Source organism: Pelophylax lessonae (genome assembly GCF_965119305.1).
Source record: "Pelophylax lessonae genome assembly, chromosome: 2".
Lineage (NCBI taxonomy): Eukaryota > Metazoa > Chordata > Amphibia > Anura > Ranidae > Pelophylax > Pelophylax lessonae.
The window spans coordinates 41888796-41910899 of record NC_138769.1 but is presented as its reverse complement, the minus strand read 5'-3'; the positions used below and the strand labels follow the sequence as shown (position 1 = coordinate 41910899).

At 42.8% G+C, this 22104-nt stretch overlaps 1 protein-coding gene across 1 annotated transcript in view; it reads right to left on the bottom strand.

Annotated features, from left to right (window-relative positions):
- Window positions 1-21839, bottom strand: part of ACP6 (acid phosphatase 6, lysophosphatidic) — a 93974-nt gene extending 72135 nt beyond the window's left edge. The window contains exons 1-3 of the mRNA XM_082245784.1: window positions 21696-21839; window positions 17692-17898; window positions 8927-9055 (exon numbers count right to left, since the gene is read on the bottom strand). Coding sequence (XP_082101910.1) covers window positions 8927-9055; window positions 17692-17889 — 327 coding nt within the window. The 5' untranslated portion in view covers window positions 17890-17898; window positions 21696-21839. The remainder of the gene's footprint in view (window positions 1-8926; window positions 9056-17691; window positions 17899-21695) is intronic.
- Window positions 21840-22104: the final 265 nt, after the last annotated feature.

The window sequence follows — 22104 nt, the reverse complement described above, 5'->3', positions numbered from 1 at the left end:
TACAGTATAAAACTTTATTAGTTATCAAAATTTATTAAAAAATTATTAAAATTAACTTTTTGTTTTTAGCTTTATTTAAAACCATAGTATGGACTAGTTTCTTATATTTATAGCGCCATCTAGTGGAAATTTTTAGGAATCAAGATTAATTAGGTTCTAATATAGGAATCTTTTCCAATATTTATAATAGGACGGCTCTAAAAATATTTTTAAAATTGTTTTAAAATATATAAATAAATATAAACATGTTGTACAAAGTATTGGATAGTATTACTAATTAAAAATTAAAATTTATTTAAAATAGCTAAAATGTCAAGGGATATATATATAAAAGGAGATGGATTTATTTCTGAATATCTAAAAAATTCTATTATTAAAAATTATTAAGAAAACAATTTAGATCTATGTCCGCATTTAGCCCCAAGGGTTTTAATGTTTTTAACCGATGTATCCAGACGGTTTCATTCTGTGATATTTTCTTCCGCATGTCTGCGCCTCTCCAATGATTGAATATTTTATCAATCCCACAAAACCAAAGGAGGGAAGGATCCTGGTTGTGGTATAGTCTGAAATGATTGGATAGGCTGTGCTTTTTGAAACCTTTTTTAATATTATCGACATGTTCTCCTATCCTTGTTGCTAAAGTGCGAGTAGTGCGTCCAATGTATTTAAGTCCACAGGGGCAAATGCACATATATGTAACGAATTTGGTGTCGCAGGTAATAAATTGTTTTATCTCAAACTCTCGGTTGTCTGAAGAGAAAAACTTATGTTCTATTCTCTTCTTAAATTTGCTTATCCTGCAGGCTTTACATCTTCTGCATCTATAGAAACCATTTTTTGCAAAGAACATTTGTTGTCTTTTTGGTGGATCCGGAACATTTTTTGCTAGCATATTACGTAATCCCGGAGCCCTTTTGTAGATAAATTTAGGGTGTTTGGGGAGTAATGTTTTCAACGTGTCATCCCTTAATAATATGTGCCAATTTCTCTTTATACACTTCTCAACTTCTTTATATTGTGTATTAAACCCCGTAATGAAAGCCAGTTCGAAGTTCGATTTTCCTTTTTTCTTCTTTTTCTTCTTCAAAAGATCTTCTCTCTTTACTTCGGATATTTTCTTCTGGGTTTGTTTCAATTCTTTCTCTTTATAGCCTTTTTCTTTAAATCTTTCTATTAGTTTGTCTGTCTGTATATTGTAATCTTTCAGATCTGTACAGTTCCTTCTTATCCGGGTGAATTGTCCCTTGGGTATTGCCTGTATCCATGCCGGATGGTGGCAACTCCTTTTGGAGATATATCCATTTGTGTCCACCTTTTTAAAGAAGGTTCTAGTATTTAAAGTGCCGTTGTGCTTGTATATCTCCAGATCTAAAAATTGTATTGTATTCTTATCTGTGTTTCCTGTGAATTTTATCTGGTATTTATTTTTATTCATTTTTTTAAAAAATTGTTCAAGAGACTCTTGGGATCCTTCCCACACAACCAAGATATCGTCCAGATACCGACGATAGTATCTCAGTTGTTGTGGGAATTTTGAGTAGATTTCTTCTTCTTCCCATTTGGCTAAGAATATATTCGCTACGCTAGGAGCATAACGTGCTCCCATCGCTACACCTTTTATTTGGTTGTAATACTCATTCTTATACCAAAAATGATGGTTTGACATTGCCATATTTAGGCCTTCCAATAAGAATTCTCTTTGTGTGTCTTTCAAATTTGTGTAATTTTCTAAAGCCCATTTTGTAGCGTTTAATGCATCCTTCTGTTTAATATTCGTATAAAGTGATTCTACATCAATTGATGCCAGTATCGTTTTTTCGGTGATATTTATACTTTCTAGTGACACTATTGTTTCCTTGGTGTCCTTTAAAAAGGATCTTCCAATCGCTGCTATCGGCTGAAAAAATGTGTCCAAATATTCACCAATCCTGGCGTATAAAGATTCAATGCCACTAATTATTGGCCTTCCCGGTGGCTGTTGTAGATTCTTATGGATCTTCGGAATTTGGTAGATCACCGGCATGCGTGGGGCTTTTATATTCAGATATTTTCCTTCCTTTTTATTGAGGAGGCCTTTTTTTAGTCCTTTGTTGATCCACTGTACCATTTTTGCTTTCAACTTGTTAGTTGGGTTTCCAGATAGTTTCACATATGTTTCTTGGTCATTTACAATACGGTCTAATTCTTTGATATAGTCCTCTTTGGTGAGGATCACCAAGCCCCCTCCTTTATCAGCTGATCTGATAATAATATTTTTCCTTTTTTCCAAACTTCTAATAGCTTCCCAGATTTCTTTCGTATTTCTAGTAGGTTTTCTTTTCAGCATTTGTACTTCTTTTTGGACAATATTCCTAAAAACTTGGATATATTGGTAAGTACTAGATTTGGGGTTGAATATTGATTTGTTCCGGAGTTGGGTATGTTGGTATTCTAGTTCTTCTTCTTCTCCTATCCCTTTTTTATGTTGTTCTGCAAAAAATTTTTTAATGTTCAATTTGCGTGTAAATTTTTCTAGATCTATAAATGTTTCAAAATGGTCTAAAGATTTGGCAGGGGCAAATTTCAAACCTTCTTGTAGTATGTTCATTTCAGATGTTGTCAGTTCCACCCCTGCTAAGTTAAAAATCCCTTGTTCTAGCCGTCCCTTTTTCGTTTTCTTTCTCCCTCCTCTACATCCTCTTTTCTTGCGTTTTCCCGCATAAAGTACTCGAAACCCATACTTGAGTAAAAGTACAAGTGCTCGATCAAAAAGTGACTTGAGTAGAAGTGGAAGTGCTCGATCAAAAAGTGACTTGAGTAGAAGTACTAAAGTATTCAACATTTTTTGTACTTAAGTATTGCAAGTAGTTTTTTTAAAAATTTTGCTACTCAAGTACTGAAAGTAAAAGTACAAGTACTGTGTTATGTAGTTATTAAAGAAGTCAAAAGTTTGAACATCATATTGTTTTTTATTATTTCAAATGCAGCTTTTATTTATACATACAGTAGCTTTTATTTTTGTATGCGCTGATAATAAACATGTTTTGAGCTTCATGAAACCTGCCATCTACTGTTCTGGCAGTGGTAATTTTTATAATAGTAACGAGTAACTATGCAGCACAAAAAAAATAAATAAATATCAGAGTAGAAGTATTGAAATCATCGAAAAAATGTAGTGAAGTAAAAGTGGAAGTAGGAGAAAAAAATTCTACTCCAGGAAAGTACAGATACCGCCTTTCGGTACTTAAGTACAGTAGTTCTACTTAGTTACTATACATCTCTGGTCACCGCTAGATGGGGGAAAACAATCAACACTGATATCTGTTCCAGAATAACGATGATTAACCTCTGCTGCTTATTGCACCACTTTCCTTGCAAACTCCTCAGTTGTGGAAGGAATACGATCTCAGCATTCCCTGTCAAACAGGCCGGTGTCTGTCCAGCGGTCATAGATCTACAAGAACCAGAACCACCCGCTGGTCTAATGTGTGTCTTTGTATCTACTACCTATAAGTACCGGCATTATTTGACAGATTTCATGAAATTCTAGGCAAGGCTTTGGATATTGTAGGCAATGGTTAGACCCACTGTTTTTTAACCCTGTGTCTCTATAAAAAAAAAGAAAAATATTGTTATTTTTGCAAAATTGACGCTCTTTTTTTGTTTATAGCGCATGATCAAAAAAATTGCACAGGTGATCAAATACCACCAAAAGAAAGCTCTGTTTGTGGGAGAAAAAGGACATCAAATTAGTTTAGGTACAGCGTCGCACGACCGCGCAATTGTCCGTTAAAGCGGAGTTCCAGCCATTTACTCACCTGTCCAACGGTCCAGCGATGCGGCCGCCGGAAGCCTCGATCCTCTCCCTCGGCGCCGGCATCACTGCTGTGGGCACCCGGCTGTTACAGTTTGCGGCTTCACAGCCGGGTACCCACTGCGCATGCGCGAGTCGCGCTGCGCGCCGTGATTGGCCGGCAATCTTCTGGGACCTCTGACGTGTCCCAGAAGATTGCAGGGAGGGAGGGGGAGAGGAGAACTTCCGCTCAGGGCGCCGCGGCGCTCCGAGCGGAAGTGGGAGCGGGTACCTGTCAAAACTAGGTACCCGCTCCCCCCCCCAAAAAATGACATGCCAAATGTGGCATGTCGGGGGGTCAGGACTCCCTAAAGCGGAAGTTCCACTTTTGGGTGGAACTCCGCTTTAAAGTCACGCAGTGGCGAATCGCAAAATACCCCCTGGTCAGGAAGGGGGTAAATTCTTCCGGGGCTTAAGTGGTTAATAAGATGATCATGACAGTGTGTGACTGTGCTGTGGAACTTAGGCAGAGAAATCGGGACTCACAGTGGTGGTAGAAGGTAGAAGAATACAGCCCGACATCCGTCCCACATGTTAAGTCCGTCCTGCAGCTCTCCTGGCTGAGTGGTGAGCGCGGCACAGCGAACCAATCATGTCGTGAGTAGCAGCACAGCGAACCAATCAGGTGTGCAGGCACGTGTGATTGGTTCCCTGTGCCGCTGCTCACCGCTCAGTCAGGAGAGCTGCAGGACGGACTTAACATGTGGGACGGTTGGGCTGTATTCTTCTACCACCACTGTGAGTCCCCAATATCGGCTGATCCGGCGATGTGACTATCACCCACGCCCACAGCACGATATTCGATGTTACATCGAATATCGTTCAGCCCTAATGTAAACTCTAACAATGAACTTCCCTTATTTGGTCTGTTAAATGTACTATTGGAAGGCGTTTTGTTGTGTATGCTTGATAAGTGCAAAAAAACACTATGACCACCCATCTAATGTTGTATAGATCCCCATTTTGCCCTGAACCATCGAGGCATGGACACCACTAGATAAAGAATCACACTGCCTCCAACTGCTTGCTTTCTTCTCATACTGCATTCTGCTGCCATCTCTTCCCCGGGTAAGTGACGCACACACCCGGCCGTTGGCCATCCACATGATGGTAAAGAAAACAGGATTCATAAGATCAGACCACCTTCTTCCACTTCTCTGTGGTCCAGTTCTAATGCTCACATGCCCTTTTGGCTGTAGACACCGGTAAGCACTGGCACCGATCGGTCTGCGGCTACACAGCCCCCATACACAACAAACTGCGATGCTCTGTGTTCTGACACCATTCTATGGGAACCAGCATTCACTTTTTCAGCAAAAAGAGCTCCAGTAGCTCTTCTATTGGCTCGCACTACACAGGCCAGCCTTTGCTCATCAATGAACCTTGGCCACCCAGCCATGTTGCTGGTTTACCGACTTTCCTTACTTGGACCACTTTTGGTCGGTCCTGACCACTACAGACTGGGAACATCCCACAAGAGCTGCAGTTTTGCAGTTGTTCTGAGTACACACTAGGGCTGAACGATAGTCGATGTGATATCGACTATCGTGTTGTGGGCGTGGACGATTGTCACATCGCCGAAGATAACGATGTAAGGCATAGGCATTAGGCAGGGGGAAGTCGGGATGACTCAGTCTTTGTAGCAGAACAGAGCCAACATCCGTCCCACACGTTCAGTCTGCCTGCCAGCAGCTAGCCTAGTTCTCCAGCTGATGGTAATATGATCCTAGAGTGAGGAGCTCAGCTCCTCCCTCTAACCAATCAGCACACTGACACTGAAGAACTGGATACAAGCTTGTATTGTAACAGTTCAGAGTGAAGAGTCGAGTCAGTACATGTGGGACTGGACGGATGTCATGTCAGGCTGTGTTCTTCTACCTCCTGCCACCACTGAGTCCCGACTGTGCCTAATACACACTGACTGTCACTGTCAATCCCTACAATAACATTAACCCTGGCCTGCCCTGGCTGTATGGTGCAATCTGCAATTACAATCAGAAGTAGGCTGCCCTGCTGCAATACTTCCATGATTTCCTCTCAATATGGCTCACTATATATATATATATATATATATATATATATATATATATATATATATATATATATATATATATATATATATATATATATAATATATAGTGAAAAAAAGTACATTGCGATTATTTTTTTTCCAACTAATATATATATATATTAGTTGGAAAAAAAATAATCGCAATGTACTTTTTTTCCAATATCGTGCAGCCCTAGTACACACACATGCACTTTACCTGCTTGAAACCCAATACTGTCATATGCAATTTTCAGTATCATGTCTTACCAGCCATACTCAGTTCACCTTCAGAACTGGAGATAATTGGGGGGGGGGTTGCTCTGTAGTCCTGCCCTGGAATGACAACACCGCTCCTCTACAGATACTATACATTGAGAAAGTGTTGTCACTCTAGGACAGGAAGTTGAATACTGGCAGAAATCACTTAATGAAAAAGGAGTGAAGAAAAAAAATAAAAACTCAGAAAACTAATGCAGCCGCCACACCTAAGGAGTGGTAAGGTGCAATATACTACATGCTTGTACTTGGGTTTAGATATTCTTTGAGATAGATTTCAGCAAAGGGGACATACATAACCATAAAACCCAGGCAGAATTTCTAACCCCTACCAATTAAATAAAAGGTACTGATCAAGATTTTTTAACATTATTTCATAAAACACAAACCCTAAAAAAAAAAAAAAAAAAAAAAAAAAAAAAAAACAGTTCACCACATGACAACTCTATGATAATTATAATCAATTCAAACTGCATTCGAGTGCCATTCAAAATCGAATTTATTCTAATCGAAATTCGAATTTTGGAAGATGGTCATTTTATTTCTATTCCATTCTATTCTTTTATTTTCTGTTCTATTCTTTTCTTTTCTATTATATTCCATAATTTTCTATTCTATTCAAACTTAATCTATTCGAAATTCAGATTTCAGAAAACAATTATATTGTTATATACTTTTCTATTGTTTATTCTATTCGAAATTTGAATTTCAGAATATAGTTATATTTTCTATTCTATTGTTTTCTATTCTAGCCTATTCTTTTCTTTTATTGTCTATTCTAATTTTGGGAAATGGTTGTATTCTATTAGTTTTTATAATTTTTTTTCTGTTCGAATTTGAATTTGTTCTATTTGAAATTCGAATTTTGGAGGAAAGTTATATTCTATTTTATTCTATTATTTTTTTTTTCTATTCTATGCTTTTTACTATTCTATTATTTTTTTTCCTGTTGTAGTCAAATTTATTTTATTTAAAGTTTGAATTTTAGAAGATGATTATATTATATTTTATTCTCTTCTATTTTTATTCTGTTCTTTATTTTCTATTTTTTTTGTTCTGTTTTACTATATTCCTTTCTATTCTTTTATTTTCTATTCTTTCCCTTTTATTTTCTATTTTTTTTATTTGCTATTCTGTTTTACTCTATTATATTCTTTTATTTTTTAATTCTATTACTTTATTTTCTATTCAATTTAGTTCTTTTAGTTTTAATTCTATTTTGTTCTATTTTACTATACACGTTTCTACTCTATTTTTTTTTCCTATTCTTTTATTTTCTATTCTGTTTTACTCTATTATATTCTTTATTTTCTATTCTATTCCTTTATGTTCTATTCTATGTTATTCTCTTCGGAAATTTGAATTTGATTTGAAAACCATTCGAAATTCTAAAACTATTAGAATTTGATTCAAAATTCTTTACCTGTTCAATGAACATGTATCTGTGCTCTGGGCAGTATGAAGGCTATATTGTACTTCAAGATGTTTGATCACTTATTTTGTTCTTGACTGTAACCATATGCTTGATGCAAGCTATATTATATAGTTGTACCTTTTTCTTGTTCATACAATTTCTCAATAAAAATTGTTACGGTTTTAAAAAAAAAAAAAAAATTGATTTAGAAAACTGTTCAAATTTCATCCAATTTTTTTTTTCTCATAATTTTAGGATTAGTTTGAATTTGTTACTATTGTAATTCATAAGTTCTACATACATCTGAATTTCTGAATAAAGAAAAATTTGTCCAAATTTCAATTTGGAATGAAATGAACTGCACATGTCTAACAGAGACCCAATGATGAATGAACCGCACATGTCTAATAGAGACCCAATGATGAATGAACCGCACATGTCTAACAGAGACCCAATGATGAATGAACCGCACATGTCTAATAGAGACCCAATGATGAATGAACTGCACGTCTAATAGAGACCCAATGATGAATGAACCGCACATGTCTAATAGAGACCCAATGATGAATGAACCGCACATGTCTAACAGAGACCCAATGATGAATGAACCGAACATGTCTAACAGAGACCCAATGATGAATGAACCGCACATGTCTAATACAGACCCAATGATGAATGAACCGCACATGTCTAATAGAGACCCAATGATGAATGAACCGCACATGTCTAATAGAGACCCAATGATGAATGAACTGCACATGTCTAACAGAGACCCAATGATGAATGAACCGAACATGTCTAACAGAGACCCAATGATGAATGAACCGCACATGTCTAATACAGACCCAATGATGAATGAACCGCACATGTCTAATAGAGACCCAATGATGAATGAACCGCACATGTCTAATAGAGACCCAATGATGAATGAACCGCACATGTCTAACAGAGACCCAATGATGAATGAACCGCACATGTCTAATAGAGACCCAAAGATGAATGAACCGCACATGTCTAATAGAGACCCAATGATGACATCACTGGACCTCAAATAATGTATGTAATGAACAGTAAAGGTTTTCTTTAGACATTGTATGAACGTGTTGATGAGATTTTTACTGCGGTCTGTATTTGGATAGGGAGATTTGTTTTGATGATCACACCAGTGCAGAAGGTGATGGGGAAATATAAAATTCCACAGTTGTCATCAGAACAAGTATAGAGGGGGATCTAATAATAGAGACACCTGTTGCAGTGACATTCCCTATGTTGGAAGAGACGTCCTCTCACTTATGGGAATATCCTGCTCTATCTGAAGCTTTAAAAACTACAAATCCCAGCATTGCTTTACCTTGAGCTTGTGAGATCGGTATCGCTCTTCGAATGGTGAAGGAGGTTTGGGTCCACCTTCCAGATCTGTGACTGTATAAAGAAACTGAGTGTGTGCGGGAGCCTCAAGGAGAGTTGGCGACCACTCCACCTAGAAAGAGAACAATAAGAAAAGCCTTTTCAGTCAAATGTTGGCATTGGCACCGGCCACAGAAACCATTGATTTTAGGGAGGGATGTCGGCTGTTTATTGATAAAAGATTAAAGCAGAACTCCAAAAAATACACAAAACTAATGCAGCTCTGTAACTAATAACTACTGTATTTTCTGGCGTATAAGACTACTTTTGAACCTCAAAATCCCCCAAAAATGGGGGGTTGTCTTATACACCGAGTATAAGTAATTCATTTTTCTTAAAAAGGAACCTAACTGCATCTGAGCACCACAAAACAAACGCTATTTCTTTCATTATTACCACTTCAGCTCCAGGAGATTTACCCCCCCCTTTCACGACCAGGCCATTTTTTTGTGATACGGCACTGCGCTACTTTAACTGAAAATTGCACAGTCGTGCGACGCTATAACCACATAACCATCATTTTTATTACCACAAACAGAGCTTTCTTTTAGTGGTATTTAATCATCTCTGCGTTTTTTACTTTTTAGAGTTAAGGAAAAACAGGTGATAACTTTGAAAAAAAAAAATATATATATATATATATGTTTTACTTTCTGCCTTTCTGCTATAAAACAAATCTAAAAAAAAAAAAAAAAAAAAAAAAAAAAAAGTAAAAAATTACAATTTCTTCATCAATTTAGGCCAATATGTATTCTGCTACATATTTTTGGTAAAAACAAAAAATCCCAATAAGTGTATATTGATTGATTTGCGCAAAAAGTTGTAGGGTCTACAAACTAAGGGACATTTTTACAGAATTTATAATATATATATATATATATATATATATATATATATATATATATATATATTTTTTTTTTTTTACCAGCAATGATGTCGATCAGCAACTTCTAGTGGGACTGCGGCAGACAAATCGGACTCCAAATCATTTGGTGGAGGGGGGATTATGGTGTGGGGTTGTTTTTCAGGGGTTGGACTTTGCCCCTTAGTTGCAGTGAAGGGAACTGTTAAGGCGTCAGCATACCAAGACATTTTGGACAATTTCATGCTCCCAACTTTGTGGGAAGAGTTTGGGGATGGTCCCTTCCTGTTCCAATATAACTCCCCACCAGTGCACAAAGCAAGGTCCATAAAGACATGAATGAGTGAGTTTGGGGTGGAGGAACTTGACTGGCCTGCACAGAGTCCTGACCTCAACCCCATAGAACACCTTTGGGATGAATTTGAGTGGAGACTATGAGCCAGGCCTTCTCGTCCACATCAGTGCCTGACCTCACAAATGCGCGTCTGGAAGAATGGTCAAACATTCCCATAGACACTCCTAAACCTTGTGGACAGCCTTCCCAGAAGAGTTGAAGCTGTTATAACTGCAAAGGGTGGCCCAACTCAATATTGAACCCTACGGACTAAGACTGGGATGCCATTAACGTTCATGTGCGTGTAAGGGCAGGCGTCCCAATACTTTTGGTAATATGTATCTTTTTGTAGGACACTTTCAGACTTTTGCAGGAAAAATACAATCTCCTCTATAACCACTAGATGGTGCTATAAGATCACATAAGCACATTGGTGCCAATTAAAGGGACATTAAAAGGAACGGAGAGCAAAATCCCTGAGAAGCCTCAGATAGATGCTGCTCTTTTACGATTTCCAGGAATTACACCATTCCAGGACAGTGAGGTCCCTTGCACTGTATACCCCGTACTACACAGACAAAAGTCTGAGAACCGCTATTTAGAGGCATTGTGATTTGTGATAATATTGATTCTCAAGTATAAATCAAGCATTATATGCAGGCAGAATACTTTGATGTGACGTGAATATGTGATATAATCAAATATTGCCAAAAACCTGTCATCTGCAATATCACAGAATAACCAGGAGGTGTATGTAGTCTGAGCCCTTATCTGCAATCAGCCATGCTGAGCTTCTTAGTGGAAGTGCTGCTACAGCCACCTCGTTAATGTGGGCGGCGGTATCTCCTCCAATAACAAGCGTGGCTGGTGTCGGGTAAGGGCTCAGACTATGCACAGCCCAATATCAGGACAATATCCCCCCGGAAAACATACCCCCGGAACATAGGGTTAGAGGGGGTATATTGTCCAGGGGGGGGGATATTGTCCAGGGGGGGGGGGGATATTGTCCAGGGGGGGGATATTGTCCAGGGGGGGGGATATTGTCCAGGGGGGGGGGATATTGTCCAGGGGGGGGGATATTGTCCAGGGGGGGGGGGGGATACTGTCCAGGGGGGGGGATACTGTCCAGGGGGGGGGATACTGTCCAGGGGGGGGGGATATTGTCCAGGGGGGGGGGTATTGTCCAGGGGGGGGGGATATTGTCCAGGGGGGGGGGATATTGTCCAGGGGGGGGGGATATTGTCCAGGGGGGGGGGGATATTGTCCAGGGGGGGGGGGGATATCGTCCAGGGGGGGGGGGATATTGTCCAGGGGGGGGGATATTGTCCAGGGGGGGGGGGATATTGTCCAGGGGGGGGATATCGTCCAGGGGGGGGATATCGTCCAGGGGGGGGATATCGTCCAGGGGGGGGATATCGTCCAGGGGGGGGATATCGTCCAGGGGGGGGATATCGTCCAGGGGGGGATATCGTCCCGGGGGGGATATCGTCCAGGGGGGGATATTGTCCAGGGGGGATATTGGGATATTGTCCAGGGGGGATATTGTCCAGGGGGGATATTGGGATATTGTCCAGGGGGGATATTGTCCTAGAATCGCACAGCCCTTGGCTTTTTGACTTTCCAGTGGAAGTAAATGGGCTGAGGACTGTATTGGAACTGAACAGCCTTGATCTGTATAGATTTCTACCGCCATGCTTGACTTGATTTTAAAGGCACCATTGCTGTTATTCTCATTCTTGCCTCACCTAAAGCTCACCAGAGGGTTGAGTACTCTCACTCGCCCCCATGTGACAGTATAGGGCCAATCAACAAGCATAGGCTCTGTCACATGGAGTCACAGGCTCCAATACCTGAAAGTACCGGTCAGCCAATAGGTGAGCAGCAGAGCAAAAGGAAGATGGGTAAATAAAGGGAAGGGGTTCAGGAAAGAGAACCTGTGGATTTGCCCTGCATAGACTGAGCACAGGTCCACTTTAAAAGGTTAGGCTACATCCACATGGGGACAGCCACCGATCAGAATCAGTCTTGCCTGTGGTTCTTAATACTGCCTTCACACACTGTACAGATCAATGGCCAGCACTGCTAACCTGTGCATGTAAATGCTCAACTGAGTGGTGAGATGCGCATAGAGGCCGCGACCAAACCTGGACTGGATGCAGACAGTGTGCATCCAGGTTTGGCGTTACTGCAGAATTCTGGCCACAGCTACTCAGCCAGTTTGTATGCGGCCAAAGCCAGAGGTGCAGTTTAAATGCCTCCGAATGCAGCAAGCCTTCCACATCCATGTGGCTGTGTAAACGTAGGAATATAGAATTTCAGGTAAAGCCTAACTACTTGTACACAATAGGCTAGATGGGACTTTAAGTGAGACCCCAGCAAGTAGTGCCCGGCGTCTCCATCCCTGTATTTACAGGCCATGCCCCATATATTTTTGGTGGATGCAGTCTGATTTGACCTTAGTTTTTCCGTACACAGGGATGGAGACCAATAGCATGACCTGCTTGTCTCACACAAAGTCCCAAATAGGAAATTAGGGATTGAAAGGCATTGTGCTTTACAGGCCATGCCCCATATATAAAATCCCTATCTGTCTTTATACTGCATCCGACAAGGGGATGGAGGTGTAATGCTTCTCAGCTGGTCCTTTCCATTTTGTACCATCGTTACAACTTATGCCTCGTACACACGCATCGATAGTTGGCCGTGAATTTTCGGCCAACGCCCGATCGGCCAATTTTCGTCTTGTTAGTATGATGCTTTCGACAACCGACTCCGACTTTTCGGCCGAATAAAATCTGGTGTGCATGCTATAAAATTTTTGTTGGCCGTCAACAGAACGGCTGATTGTTCGTCAGTCAGTACAGATTTCGGCAGACAAAAATCTGATGAGCAAGACTGGGCATGCTCAGAGAAGAAAAAACACACGGAAAGTAAACCAGCACATGACATCACTTCTGCAGTTGGTTTTTGTTGGCCGAGAAAATTCGTGTGCAGTCTAGAGCACATTTCAACCAACACAACAACACTGGACAAAAGATGGCCGATAATCATTGCGTGTGTACGAGGCTTTAGTTATTTGAGTTTTGAGACAACAGACCAGTCATGGATGAGGGTGGGTTGGGGGAGGTTGGGCTGTCTCCCTCCCACCTGTTCCCCCATCCATCCATTAGCAGCCATGTGCTCCCAGCGTGGAGACACTAAATTAGGAAGTGTTAGGAATGCAGATAAAACAGGGTGCCGTGTAGTGGCTCTGCAGCTTTCACATGCCTTTGCAAATGTGTGTCAACTAAACCCCTGTTCTTTGTACCATGAGACAGGTCTACTTGGTTGGTGACAGACTGGAGGGTGAATACATCAGTCTGGGGGCTGGCTGACTTTCATGAACCTCTTATAATCCTTCAACCTCATTTTTTTAGCCTAACTACTTGTAAAAATGCTCCCCCCCTCTCCTAACACCTGTGCTGAGTGTATAATAAAGACGTGCCGTGTATAGTTACCTATTTTCAGCCCGCTCCACTCTGGTGATCTTACATGATCCGGCCCCCTGTGTCAGCCAGTGGCAGCTGCAGGGAAAAGGAGGGAGAGACGACAATGGATGGGCCATAGGATCCTATAGGTAATGCCACCGCTGCCAGGCATTCCTGGCGTTGTCATGAGCTCTCTCCTCTCCCCTGTAGCCTTCGCTGGCTGAAGCAGAGCAACTGGTTTACATGACCGGCCAAAATAGGTAAGAATATAAACCTTTACACAGGTTAGTCAGCATAGGGGAGGGAGCGATATAAACACTAGTTAGAATTTGACTTTAACCACTTGCCGCCCACAGTACATTTACTGTGGGTGGGCAGCAGCTCCAAGCTAAGCAACGTAGTGGTGCATCACTCAGCACCAGGGATGAGCTCGGACGTGTTCGGTACGTGCCCGATTCCACCAGGAAGCCAACACTGCACTCCGCTAATCACAGGCAGTGAGACATTTCCCGATCCGCAGCTGCACAGACCAGGAAATGTCTCACTGCCTGTGATTAGTGGAGTGCAGTGTCGGCTTCCTGGCGGGATCGGGCACATAGCAACTCGAACACGCCTGAGCTCATCTCTACTCAGCACATGTGCACTGGTGCGATCCTGTGACTGCTCTGTCCGGTGGACACAGGGGATCACGGGGCTCAGTACTCAGCCGCTCACGGATTGCTATGACCAATCATGGTGATCACATGATTACATGTAAGCAAAACTGTCATGAATGGCTTCAATTCATGAAAGCTTGCCTACTATTGTGATGCTGTGATTGGCCTGCAGCTATCACATGGTACCTGGCACCCTGAACCATGTGATTAGCTGTAAAACTAACATGACATGACAGTTAAAACTATTGCTTATAACAGTGATCATCACTGTCATAAGCATTAACAGTGTAAAAAAAAAAATTCCCTATGGTGAAACTATACTACTCCTGTAAAAAAAAAAAAAAATTAATAATTATTTTATTTATTTTCTCCATACTGTCACCAGTCAGTATCCCTGATCACCAACACACCAGTCATATGATGAAGCTGTACTGCACTGGTGACAGTATGTAAAAAAAAAAAAAAAAACAATTATTTAATTTCTTCATTTTTAAAATAAAATTGTGACAATAAAATTACAACTTCAAAAAGCTCACCATTCCTCTTACTTAATACTTTGGACCAGGGGGTCTTCAAACTATGGCCCTCCAGTTGTTCAGGAACTACAATTCCCATCATGCCTAGTCATGTCTGTGAATGTCAGAGTTTTACAATGCCTCATGGGATGTGTAGTTCTGCAACAGCTGGAGGGCCGTAGTTTGAGGATCCCTGCGACTGTCTACTTTCCAAAAAGGGGTCATTTGGGGGGTATTTGTACTGTCCTGGCTTTTTAGGGCCTCAAGAAATGAGATGGGGCGTCAGTACATCAGGACTGATCAATCTTCAGACACATAGACAATAGTTTGTATATATAAGTATAGTATATACATAGTTTGTATATACATATAACTTTCACACAGACTAAATAATATACACTGATTTGGGTTATTTTTACCAAATAAATGTAGCAGAATACATTTTGTCCTAAATTTATGAAGAAAAACACATTTTTTTTTCAAAATTTTCCGTATTTCTTTTTGTATAATATAGCAAAAAATAAATAAATAAATAAATAAATAAAAACCCAGTGGTGATCAAGGCTCCGTTTCCACTATTGCGACTTGTTGTGCGACTTGACACATGTCAAGTCGCACAGCAAGTCAAAAGCCATTGATTTCAATTTGGCCCGTTCTAACTCAAGTCGCAGTGACTTGAAAAATAGTTTGTGCACTACCTTAGGGCCGACTTCACTGCGACTTCCTTCTATAATGAGGGACAAGTCGCACTGAAAGCCGCAAACAACTTACACTACAAAGTCGCGCTAGAAGTAGCACGACTTCGCAGCCGCAATAGCGGAAACAGAGCCTAAATACCACCAAAAGAAAGCTCTGTGTGAAAACAGTTAGGCCCTTTTCAAACAGGCGGACCGTTCAGATCCACCTGTCAGTTTTTTTTGGCAGATCTGAACGGTCACCGAATGCATCTCTATGGGGCATCGGATGTCAGAGGAGACATGTCCGCTGGCATCCGATCCGTCAAATCTTGATGGATGGAAACCCTATTCTCCATCCGTCCAGCGGATCGGATGAGAACGGACAGCTGTTCTCCATGCACACAGCATGGAGAACAGCTGTCATCCTCCTGCTCAGCGGGGGATCGGCGGATCGATCCCCCGCTGAGATAAACTGAGTCCGCCTGAAGGACGGACTGTGTGAAAGAGCCCTTATAAAAATTTTGTTTGGGTAAAATGTTGCAATAGTCATTTAAAATAACGCAGTGCTGAAGAGCACAAAATGGCCCGATCATTAAGGGGTAGAACCTTCCGGAAGTCAGGTTGCTAATGCTTCAGCAGTAAGAACAGAACAGTGAAGATGACATCACTCTGACATCACACCTTTAAAAACAAGACAGCCGGGTTCTGTATTTATATCCTGACAGGTTCTCTTTAACCACTTGCCGACCAGTCACTGGGACTGTACTGCGGCAAAGTGGTTAGTTCCCATCCAGCGACGTAGACCTACGTCGCTGGACTCCTCCCCTTGTGGGCGGCGCTCGCGCGCCGCCGGAGGCTCGCTCCCGCTGTTTTCAGTCACAGCGGGAGTCGGGCCAGGGGAGGAGCGGTGGCGATCGCCGCTGCTCTTCCCCCGATCGCCGGGGATCGAGTTTGGAGATTCGCCCGCTTGTGTAAACAAAGCGGGCGGATCTCCTAAGTGAGACAGGGACAGATTACAGGATTCAGCATAGCTGAACATGCGATCTGTCCCTGTGTCACACAGTCCCCTCCCCCCACACATGTCAGTAAGCACCAGGCATACATTAACCCCTCCCTCTCCAATAAAATTAACCCCTTCCCTGCCAGTGTCATTTTTACAGTAATGGCGCTTTTCCACTGCATGGAACCGTACCGGTTCGGCTCGCTTTTGTGCTTTTCCACTGCTGGTACCGCATGGTATAGGGTCGGAACGGTTCGGTACGGTATAGGTTTGCTTTTCCACTGCATGGAACTGAACGGTACGGCTCTGAAAAAAACAGTACCTACTCGATTGTGGTTCCAACAGGTACCAAACTGGTACCATATCCCACAATCCTTTGCATGCAGTCACTACTAGCCACTGATTGGTCAGAGAATCCCACCCACCCCGTTGTTATCCCACCCACTTAACTTAGTACTACTTTAGTGGAAAAGCAAACCTATACCGTACCGAACCGTTCCGACACTATACCATGCGGTACCGCAGTGGAAAAGCAAACCGGGCCGAGTAGAGCCGAGCCGGTACTTGCAGTGGAAAAGTGCCAGAACAGTGCATATGTATATCACTGATTACTGTAGAAATGTCACTGGTAACCCCAAAAGTGTCAAAAATGTCAGTCAAGGGTCCGATCTGTCCGCCGCAATGTCGCAGTCCCGCAAAAAAAAAAAAAATCGCAGATCGCGGCCATTACTCATTAAAAAAAAAAAAACACCAAAAAGTGACATAAATCTTTCCGTAGTTAGTAAACACAATAACTTTTGCGCAAACCAATCAAAATACGCTTATTGCGATTTTTTTTACCAAAAATATGTATCAGAAAACAAATTGGCCAAAAATGATAAAAAATTTTGATTTTTACATTTTGGGGGGGGATTTCATAAAAAAAAAATGTGAAAAATATTATTTTTTCAAAATTTACGCTCTTTTTTTGTTTATAGCGCAAAAAGTAAAAATCGCAGAGGTGATCAAATACCACCAAAAGAAAGCTCTGTTTGTGGGAAAAAAAGTACGTAAATTTCGTTTGGGTACAGCGTTGCATGACCGCGCAATTGTCAGTTAAATGTCGCACGGCGCCTAATCGCAAAAAGTGGCCTGGACGTAAGACAGCAAAATCCTCCGGTGGTAAAGTGGTTAATATGAATCGGCCTCCACTCCTTACCTGCTGATTGTGAGGAATGGGCTTGAGAGGGGTCCGGGCCCCGTGCCGAAACACCACTTGCACCAGTTTCAGCTCATAATCCGAGTTCAATTTGCTCATCTGTGTGACGTCCCCCTTCATCTCAGCTAACGCGCTTCGCTTCCTGTGCTGACAATACATGATGGATCCTAAGAGTCCGGCACGAACCCATACACTCATCCTGTGCCTCTAGAGAGCAGAAAAGGAAAGAAAAGAAAAGACCGTCACTCAATGCCCAAACACCGTATACTGGATGACATTTAGTTATCATAAACATTTTCCATGTGTTCATAAAACACCACTTTCCCCATTTCCTTCCCCATCTCAGTGCTGCTGATCTCCCCCAGTCTCTTCGGGCCACTTCCGATCTCCATGCCCTTGTTTTATCTATCTATCTATCAGAATAGCGCTACCTATCAGGTTCTGCAACCGGAAGTGACGTACGGACTAGAACAACTTACTGCGCATGCGCTATGCATTCCAACATGGCCGCTTTGCGTTCCAATAGGTTTCCTAATGTGACAGAACACGGAGCAGCGGAGGACATCTTCTTACACCCACGCAAGTCTTGGAGTTTAACTTTATTTTAGCAGTAAACTCATCTTATATACTAAAATAGACTATTTCACCGCGATAAAATTAGTCTTTTTCACTATATAATCAGTTTGTCGCTGAGCAGTGCGGGTGTACCAAGATGGCCGTCCCCACCTTCTACCTGCAGGTTTCTTGCTATACCTACTAGAATACAATAATAAATCAAATAAATATAAAATTCAGGACTTGCGTGGGTGTAAGAAGATAACAGCCTCTGCTTCGTGTTCTGTCACATTAGGAAACCTATTGGAACGCACAGCGGCCATGTTGGAACGCATGGCGCATGCGCAGTAAGTTGTTCTCGTCCGTACGTCACCTTCCTGTAGCAGAGTCTGATAGGTAGCTCTATTCTGATAGAACACCGTCTGTGTCCCATTGGAGAGATTTCCCTTTATTTCCTGCAGACAGCCAAAACAGGAAGTGAGAAGAAATCCCCTCTAAGATCCGGGAATCTGGCGCTATTTTGCCCTTTTAGGCCCGGTTCACACTACCGCGACTGGTCACCCTGACAAGTCGCGGTCCATTCAGTGCTATGGGAACCGTTCTAATAGGAGCAACTCAAGTCGCTCCGACTTAGAAAATAGTTCCTGTACTACTTTGGGGCGACATCGGAGCGACTTGCATTGACTTCCATTATGTGAAGTCCGTGCAAGTCGCACCGAAGTCGGATCCCCATAGTGTGAACCGACACTTATGAACGCAATCATCTTCAGAATAAAGATCTCATGGTTTCCATCTACAGGATTAAAGTGTTTTCTTTTTTTATAATTTTTTTAATAAAAATAACAAACATGTCACACTTACCTGCTCTGTGTAATGGTTTTGCACAGAGCAGCCCAGATCCTCCTCTTCGGCGGTTTCCTGCCGGCACTCCAGGCCCCTCCTCTTCATTGGGTGCCCCCACAGAAAGCCGATCTGCCTGGGCGCACCCGTGCGTGCTCATTTCCGAGTTGCATCCATTGACACAGACAGCGGGACTCGGCCCCGCCCACCGCATCAGCGGCTTTGATTGACAACAGCGGGAGCCAATTGCTCCCGCTAATATCAATCTGTCCAATGACTTGCACATCACTGGATCGGTTTGGGCTCAGGTAAGGAAAGGAGGATTGGTAACCCCTATCCTCCTCTTCTCGGGTCCCACACTGGCACTCTTGGCACCTCCCTACTCTCGAGTGCCCCCCCCCCCCATAGCAAGCAGCTTGCTATGGGGGCACCCGAGCCTTGCTGCAGCTCTGTGTGCCCATTCAGACATGTAGCTGCCGTTCTGCCCCGCCCCCTCTCTCTCCTGATTGACAGCAATGTAAGCCAATGGCCCCGCTGCTGTGTCTCAGCCAATCAGTAGAGAGAGTCCCGGACAGCCAAGGGACATCGCTGGATAGAGATGGGCTCAGGAAAGTATTAGGGGGGGGGGCTGCTACACACAGAAGACTTTTTATCTTAATGCATAGAATACATTAAAGTGAAAAACCTTCAAGTGATTGTAACAGCCCATTCACACTGATCCGACTTGGACCGCGACTTGGTCAGCCTGACAAGTCGCGGTCCGTAGCGCTCCCATTGTGTAGCACAGGACCCGTTCTAATAGGAGCGACACAAGTCACTCCGACTTAGAAAAAGGGTCCTGTACTACTTCGGGGCGACCTCTGAGCGACTTGCATAGACATTCATTTTATGAAGTCCGTGCAAGTCGCTCTGCACGCGACTTCACAGGTCACCCCGAAGTCGGAATCCGACATAGTGTGAATGGAGTCTTAAGCTTTAATTTATTTTTAATTAAAATAAACAAACATGTTATCCTTCCCTCCTCTGTAGTTGGTTTTGCACAGATCCTCCTCTTCTCGGGTCGCACACCGGTGCTCTTGGCTCCTCCCTCCTGTCGGTTGTCCCCACAGCAAGAAGCTTACTATGGGGGCACCCAAGCCGCAGCTCTGTGTGTGTCCATTCACACACGGAGCTGAAATTTGGCCCCGCCTCCCTCTGTCTCCTGATTGGGCTCACTGCCTGTGATTGACAGCAGCGGGAACCTATGGCTGCATCAAATAGCCAATCAGGAGTGCGATTTTCCAGTAGAGGCAAGGCTCTCATGGACATTGCTGGATCAAGAGGGGGCTCGGGTGAGTATAAGAGGGGGGTGCTGCACACAGAAGGTAAAAAACCTTGTGCCTTTACAACCACTTTAAGGCCTCGTCCACAGTGCAGCTTGAAATATCTCAGTACAGCTTTTTTTTTTTTTTTTTTTTACGGAGCTAAAATACAGCCTAATAATTGCACAAAGGCGCGTAAACAAGTGCCGTGCATTCTTCAGTAAAAAGCAAACACCTCATGGGCACGAATATCCGTTTACATATTGTGCAGAACAAAAAACGCGATAATACGTTTTCACGCAAAAAATGCACGCGTGCGCACAAATACATTACGTGAAAATACACGTAAATACGCACAAGAAAAAGGTCTGAAAAAGCAGAAGCTCAAACAGGAGGCCGAAGGCTTTACAACTTTAAGGCAGATACATTAGGGGACATAATAACTCCTGTAAGTCTTTTTTTATTTTCCATCTGTGTCCCCCCTGGGGAGATTTCCCTTCACTTCCTGTCCCAGAGCCAAAACAGGAAGTGAGAGGAAATCACTCCATAGCGAGGGAAGGCCAGAACTAGACGATTTCTGCTCTCTTCCTGTTCGCCATGGAAGATTCACCCTCTCTATTTGTCCTGTTTTACCGCGATCACCGGGCGTGAAAGGAAACCCCAAATTTTAGCTTGTCACCAAAACAGGAAGTGAGAGGAAATCACTCCATAGCGAGGGAAGGCCAGAACTAGTGTCCCCATTGGACGATTTCTGCTCTCTTCCTGTTTTTGTGACAAGCTAAAATTTGGGGTTTCCTTTCACGCCCGGTGATAACGGTAAAACAGGACAAATAGAGAGGGTGAATCTCCCGAACGGGGACACAGACAGCAATAAAAAAGGACAGGGGTTCTAATCCCTCCCCACTCTATCCAAAGTCCGGCGTTTTGTATAAGGTTTGGATAGAAGGGTTAGACTCCCCCTGTCAGGTGTTTACTGATGTCCATGTCCCCACATTTTGTCCTGATGACTGCGGTCAGTGGGACTAAACAGAGGGGGAAAACCTAAAAAACGCCTCGTCGCTGGGACAGAAGGTGAAATCTTGGCATCTGTTGCCATGACAACTAACAGGGGATTTCCTCTCACTTCCTGTGGTGTCTCCAGAACAGGAAGTGGAGTGGAATCTCCCCAGTGGGACAAAGGCCAGCTAAATAGTAAGAAGGGAAGTGACAGTCACTCTGAAATCCTGACAGGACAGAGAAGGAAAAGGACAGGGGGGCCATAACACAGGAAGGGAATGAATAGAAGGAATCCTCTCCCCCCAAACCTACATCCGGAGTCCAGCCTGCGCAGGGAGCTTCCGCTGGGTGATCGGCACACTCACACTGCACAGTCACCGCACTGTACCAATCAATGGACTCTGAGAGCTCAAGGCGTCTTCTGGGGCATTGTGGGAAGTGTAGTCCTGCGAGCGGCTCCGTACAGCGCCTCAGAATAGACTCGTTCTATCGAGCGCACCACGTCCCCCAGAATGCACCGCGCACTCCCGCTTTCCGCCGGTCTGGTCGCTAGAGCCCGTGACTAGTTTTTTAGTTTTGTCTCCCAATCGGTCTACGGCGCCGCCATTTTCTGTGAGCTTTCATTGATATAAAATAACCCCTTCCTGCCTAAACCTCTTCCTGACATGTTTTGCCTACAAGTTAAAATCTGTATATCTTTAGCTAGAGAATTACTTAGATC